General features: G+C 51.3%; 1 protein-coding gene across 1 annotated transcript; it reads left to right on the top strand.

Annotated features, from left to right (window-relative positions):
- The first annotated feature begins 1,115 nt into the window (after positions 1–1,115).
- LOC147005373 (scavenger receptor cysteine-rich domain-containing group B protein-like) lies at positions 1,116–5,992 on the top strand. The gene is made up of 4 exons (XM_085837291.1): positions 1,116–1,178; positions 2,744–3,247; positions 4,174–4,251; positions 5,006–5,992. The coding sequence occupies exons 3-4, from the start codon at positions 4,227–4,229 to the stop codon at positions 5,320–5,322; spliced, it is 342 nt and encodes a 113-aa protein (XP_085693417.1). The 5' UTR covers positions 1,116–1,178; positions 2,744–3,247; positions 4,174–4,226; the 3' UTR covers positions 5,323–5,992.
- The last annotated feature ends 813 nt before the right edge of the window (positions 5,993–6,805 follow it).

Genomic DNA, 6,805 nt, shown 5'->3' with positions numbered 1-6,805 from the left:
ATTTCCGGCCCCACACAAACCAGGCCTACTGGTACATACTTACAGCTCTACTACTCCCTGGACTACATAAAACCCTGAAACAAAACAAAACAACCCAGCACTCGGGAGGCAGAGGCAGGCGAATTTCTGAGTTTGAGGCCAGCCTGGTCTACAAAGTGAGTGCCAGGACAGCCAGGGCTACACAGAAAAACCCTTTCTCGAAAAACCAAAAACCAAACCAAAACAAAACAAACAAAACAAAACAAACAAAAACAAACCAAACAAACAACAAAAAAACCCAAGCCAGGCGTGGTGTCACATGCCTTTAATTCCAGCACTTGGGAGGCAGAGGCAGGCGGATTTCTGAGTTCGAGGCCAGCCTGGTCTACAGAGTGAGTACCACCAGGACAGTCAGGGCTACACAGAGAAACCCTGTCTCAAAAAAACAAAAAAGATTCATGGGACCATCACACCATTTCTCAAATAGACTCTTTTCTAGTAGATGGGAAGTGTTTATAGCAAATCAAAAGCTATCATTCTGAGCTTAGAGATGGTAAAGTCAAGGTCTTGAGAGGCACCAGGAGCCCTAGCAGAATCACAACTGATCTTGCTCAATGACATTCATGCTTGCTTTCTTTTCTAACCTCCTTTTTCTCAATGTAGACTCATTAGTGTCTTAGGCTAGCCTCGAGCTCAGTACTTAAAGGATGACCCTTCACTTCTGACCCGCCAGCCTTCACCTCTCCAGTGCTGGGATTGCCAACATGGACAGCCACACCCATGTCATGTGATATTAGAATGCACCTAGAGCCTTATGCACGCTAGGCAAGCATTCTACCAATGGACCTATATCCCAGGCCATAAAATTGGTTGAGTCCTTTTGCTGTAAATCCCTCAGAAGTGAGCATGGGAATCCTTAGTGGGCACAGCTCTGCATCTTTCTATTTTGTATCCACTAGACTTCTATGGGACAGGGGAATGAAAGCATGTAGCAGGCTTACATGCATCTTTGTACCTCACATAAAAGACTGCTGTCAAAGCTGGCCAGGGCTCATTGAATTCCAGTCCTGGATGTAAAGCTGGTCCAGTGACTGACCCTTCTGTCTTCTCTCCTGCTCTAGTTCTAAGCCCTCCGACTTCCACAGCTCTGCCTCCGTCTGTCACAAAAGAAGACTGGGCACGGCACACTGGGCCGGCAGGTAAAGAGCCCGCTCTCCCCACTGGAAGGGTTGGACGAGACAGGCAGGGATGGGAACTAAGGAAGCTCTTCTAGAGACACAGGAAAGGGACTTGAGCAAAGGCTTTGGGGTAGATGGTAGAGATGAGCAGATGGGAGCGGATGACACCCAGAGCTCTGAAAAATTAAGGGTGGATAAGAGCTTTCTTTCTCTGTAGCCCTGGGACTCCCTTTGTAGATGAGGCTGGCCCTCAACTCACAGAGATCCACCTGCTTCTGCCTCTTGAGTGCTGGGATTAAAGATTTCTTTAAAATGCTTGAGTCAAATTAGGGGTTGCTGTTAAGGTGGGGAATTAAGAGCCCATGAGAAGGAACTCAAATCAGGAATCAAGATTAGAGGTAAGTTTGGAATTAAAACTACAGGTATCACTGTGTGATTAAAATTACGATAATTTAAGATTCAGGAGTTGAGGGGTGGAACTCAGGTGGTTGACTGTCTGCTGATCAAGAACAAGCCCAAGGGCTGGTGAGATGGCTCAGTGGGTAAGAGCACCCGACTGCTCTTCCGAAGGTCCAGAGTTCAAATCCCAGCAACCACATGGTGGCTCACAACCATCCTTAACGAGATCTGGCGCCCTCTTCTGGAGTGTCTGAAGACAGCTACAGTGTACTTACATATAATAAATAAATAAATCTTTAAAAAAAAAAAAAAAAAAAAGAACAAGCCCAAGCCGGGCAGTGGTGGTGCATGCCTTTAATCCCAGCACTTGGGAAGCAGAGGCAGGTGGATCTCTGAGTTCAAAGCCAGCCTGGTCTACAGAGTGAGTTCCAGGACAGCCAAGGCTACACAGAAACCCTGTCTCAAAAAAACAAAACAACAACAAAAAAGAACAAGCCCATCTGAAGGACCACGTAAACCACGAGTGCTGGGTCACACCAAATTGAAGCAAGACCTTGCCTCAAAAACCCAAAAGCTTTTAATCCTAGCATTCGGGAGACAGATCTCTTCTGAGATCAGTCCCTTTTTTTTTTGTTTTTGTTTTTTTGTTTTGTTTTTAAAGATTTATTTATTTATTATATGTAAGTACACTGTAGCTGTCTTCAGACACTCCAGAAGAGGGCGCCAGATCTCGTTACGGATGGTTGTGAGCCACCATGTGGTTGCTGGGATTTGAACTCTGGACCTTTGGAAGAGCAGTCGGGTGCTCTTACCCACTGAGCCATCTCACCAGCCCTTTTTTGTTTTTTCGAGACAGGGTTTCTCTGTATAGCCCTGGCTGTCCTGGAACTCACTTTGTACACCAGGCTGGCCTCAAACTCAGAAATCCTCCTGCCTCTGCCTCCCAAGTGCTGGGATTAAAGGCATGGGCCACCACACCTGGAGATCAGGCCTAACTACATAGTGAGTTCTAGCCCTGCCAAGGCTACATACTGAGAGCTTATCTTGGGAAAAAAAGAAAATGGGGAGGAAAATCCTAAAAGATGATTTTTACTAGACAGTGCGGTGACTCTGTGACTGAGGCAAAGTAAACTGTGGGTGTGGAAATGGCCTTCTTGTTCCCTTCAAAGGCTCCCTTGTCTCCACAGCTACAGGAGTTGGTGCCTTGCCTTCCAGGGACACAGTGAGGCTGACGACAGCAGCCTGGGCCTCAGGGAAGAAAAGTAAGTGGCCCTGCCTGGGTCCCGCAACGGGAGGGAGCAGGTGGGCCACGGGCTGCAATAGGGAGGGGAGCCTGCAGTCCCAGGTCATCCCCTGGCACCGGCCTGTGCGCCCCGCAGGCGGGAGGCTGAGGCTGGTCGGGGGCCCGAGCCCGTGCCGCGGCCGAGTGGAGGTGCTGTACGCCGGGGGTTGGGGCACCGTGTGCGACGATGACTGGGACTTCGCGGATGCGCGCGTGGCCTGTCGCGAGGCGGGTTGCGGGCCCGCGCTAGGCGCCACGGGCCTCGGTCATTTTGGCTATGGCCGAGGCCCTGTGCTGCTGGACAACGTAGGCTGCACCGGTACCGAGGCCCGCCTCAGCGACTGCTTCCACCTGGGCTGGGGACAGCACAACTGCGGCCACCACGAAGACGCCGGAGCGCTATGTGCAGGTGAAGCTGTGGCGTGAGAAGGAGTGGAGCCGGAGTAGTGGGCGGGGCCCGACCCATAGGAGATGCGGGCGGGGCTCATATGGAGGAAAGGCAGAGCTGTGCAAGCTGGGTGAGGACCCATGAATGCATGCGCTCACATCTATGGGCGGGTCTGAATCAGGAGAGGGGCGGGGCATCCTGTAGGGGCGGGACAAGATGTGGTTGAGCTGGGCGATGCGTGGGCCACGACGGTCCTGTGGGCGGAGCCTCTTGTAGCTCACAGTCGCGGGTGGGGCCGAGTCTGAGGAGGCCTGGGTGGGTCGTGCGCAGGAGCTCCCTGCTGTGGGAGCGAGCGGAAGCTGTGTAGCTTTCTGGCTGGCCTAAGACTGGGAAGGCGAAAGTGAAGCAGGGCATAGGGCTTGTGGGCGGGGCCTGATAGCAGGCGCTGAGATGGAGGAATGGGCGTGGCGCTCTCTGCTGCACTGCAGCGGAAGTATTGCGCATAGCGGGGGTAGCCCGGCACTCTCCGCTGCTGAGCCTTAGGGGCGTAACCGGAAGGGCGAGTTGTCTGCAGGGGGCGACTAGGGCGCGGTCACTCGTGCTGTGCTATCCAATTTATAGTCTCTCTCTGCTGCTAGTGATTGGTAGGAAGCAGGAGGTGCTGACCGCTTTCCCAAAACTAGCCTTTGACTTTTCAGAGATACCAATGAAAACAGGCGTGTACAAAGTCTGGCAGGACATTGTCAATCCCTTGTTCTCCTATCTCCACCTTTACTTGATGCCCAGACCTAGGGGGCCCTCCAGTCTCCTACCTTAGGTTGGCAGGTCTTTGAGGTTCTTTCTGTCTTTCTGTACAACTTGAGAAGGTTAGGAGAATTGATCTGGTTCTAGGGAGCATGTTCCCCACCATGACAGCCATCTCTTTTTTTATGCCCCTGCTGAGCCAGGCCCAGAGGAACTGGGACTCCAAGTCCAGCAGGCTGGTTCTGAGACCACCCGAATGCCCAGTCCTCGGCCCAGAGATGGTAGGTGTTTACTGCCACTGAAAATGAGGTTGGAACTTTAGGGATAAGATGGACCTGGAGTGATAAAACACTACAGCAACCTAGAGATTTCTCCACTTGGGATCAAAACAAACTGAAGAAATGAGAGAATACAGAATTAGGCATGGTGGCCTATGGCTTTCATTCCAGCATTCTGGAGACTTGGGTCAGAAGGACAGTAACTTCAAGGCCTGCCTGAACAACATACAAGGGCTCATGGAAAAACAAACAACAAATTAGCCTAGGGAATGTAGGTGTGGAAGTGGGGACAGTAAACTTTGAGGGTCAGGATAAGACATGGTCATAGTTTGCAAACAGCCTGTGGCTAAGGGGCTGAGACTGTCTGTTGAGGGTCTCACTACATAGCTCTGGCTGACCATTGCTGTGTAGAACAGGCTAGGCTTGAACTCACAGAGATCTGCTTGCCTCTGCCTCCTTAGTGTTGGGATCAGAGGTGTGTGCCAACTTGTCCAGCATTATTTATTGGTGTCTGTGTACCCGTGTATATGTGTACCCGTGTATATGTGTACCCGTGTATATGCATGTATATGTTCACACATGTGAAGACAAAACAGTATGAAGGAATGTGAAGGTCAGAGGACAACCTGTGCGAGTTGTTCTTGGGTATAGAACTGAAGTCATCTGGCTTGGTGGCAAGTGCCCTCAACTGTAGAGCCATCTCTTGGGTCCCATGATTCCATGGGCTCTTCTGACCCGGGCCTTATCTCCAACACAGGGCACCTCCGTCTGGCTAGTGGAACACACCGATGTGAGGGGCGCGTAGAACTCTTCCTAGGACAAAGGTGGGGCACTGTTTGCGATGATGCCTGGGACCTACGGGCAGCCATTGTCCTGTGCCGTCAGCTGGGATGTGGCCAGGCTCTGGCAGCCCCAGGAGAGGCCCACTTTGGCCCAGGCCGAGGCCCAATCCTCTTGGACAATGTCAAATGCCGAGGAGATGAGAGCACCTTGCTACTGTGCTCTCATATCCGCTGGGATGTCCACAACTGTGACCACAGCGAGGATGCCAGTGTCTTGTGCCAGCCATTGTGACCCAGATGGCTCTGTACTCCATACCATATCAAAGGAGCCTATGGGGAACTGACTGTCCTTTCCCAGGATGCCTTCCTATGATAGCTCGGGTTCCTGGTACTCCTTTCTCCCCATGCATGGGAGATGCAGTACCTGCCCGAGTCCTCTTACTGTGTGTCCCGAGACTGTTATCACCGGCGGAAGGCCCAATACAGTGAACATAGCAATGTTTTGCTCAGCCAACTCAGAAAATGTGGGAGAATAACCCACTTCTCTTTGGGGGAACTCATTTATATAGTACCCCCGATCCTTCCTCTCTGCACCCACATCCATGAGGCTTGGGCTGTCTGTCTGTAAATGCCTTCAAAACCTTCCCGTGACCTATCTTGGTCTCCTGCTAAAAGTGGGGAGACAAAAGGGGTTGGGGTGCTCTTTTCTATAAACTGGCAGGGGACTGCAGAAGAACCCAGGCCATCACCTTCCCTGCTGGGTGAGGACCTGGACTCAGATGGTGCTCCGATGAACAAGGGGGCTGCAGGGGCCAAAGCAGGGACCAGAGGAGCCCTTCCTGCAGCTTCTCTGATTTCCACTGCCCCCTCCCCCCCATACAGAGCCTCTACTTTGCAGTAACAAAGAACCCTGGAGGCCCATAGCCACTGTCCATAGGTGCCAAGTAAATAAAGCATTATCTCTCCCAGTCTTTTAACTGAGGTCATTGTTTGAAAACCTGTACCATGGCTGCTGGAAAAACTCCAGGAAGGACTTTCTGGAGAAAACTGGTGTGGCGATGAAAGGCTGTGGTCCAAGAGCAGCAGCATCCAGTTCTCCAGGGTCCATCACGGCCGGGAAATGCTGACTCACCATGGCAAGCCTCAGGCTCCTCAGTGGAGCGTCTGGTCATCCTCCATTCGGCTACACACACACAAATGGAGATCCAGGAAAGGAGAGGCAGTACGGCACGCTGGTGCATGTTTGTAATGACCGTGCTCCGGTGCTGAGGAAGGGTGTGCTGCGGGTGGGGTGGGGTTGGCGTCCAGGCCAGCCAGAGCTGCAGAGTGAGAGAAGCTGACTGAATAGGCCCAGAAAATAAAATGGCAAAAAAAAAACCCAGAAAACAAAACAAAACAAAACAAAACAAAAACCTCCTCTGGTCAACCTGTGATACTCCCTCTTTAAAGGAATCACAGGAATGAAGATCAGGAGTTCAAGGCCATCCTCAACTACATAGCCATTCAAGGCCAGCTTGGACTATGAGATACCTGGGGGTAGGGGTTGCTGGGAGAGCCTGCCTGAATTAGTGGTGGCAAAGATCTGTAATTCCAGCACTTACATGCGTAAGCAGGTGGACTAGGAGTTTAAGGCAGCCTGAACTTCTAGAAAGGCCACGCTACCTTCTCCACTTTCTCTGTCTATGAATTTCTATATTAGTTTTGTTTGCTTTTTGTTTTAGTTTTTCAAGACAAGTTGTTTTTGTTTGTTTGTGTGTGTGTTTGTTTGCTGTATA

The sequence above is a fragment of the Mus caroli genome, unplaced genomic scaffold (genome assembly GCF_978045245.1).
Source record: "Mus caroli unplaced genomic scaffold, Mus_caroli_1 scaffold_4, whole genome shotgun sequence".
Classification (NCBI taxonomy): Eukaryota; Metazoa; Chordata; class Mammalia; order Rodentia; family Muridae; genus Mus; species Mus caroli.
Note: the sequence above shows the minus strand (reverse complement) of the source record. Positions and strands in the feature narration are given on the sequence as shown.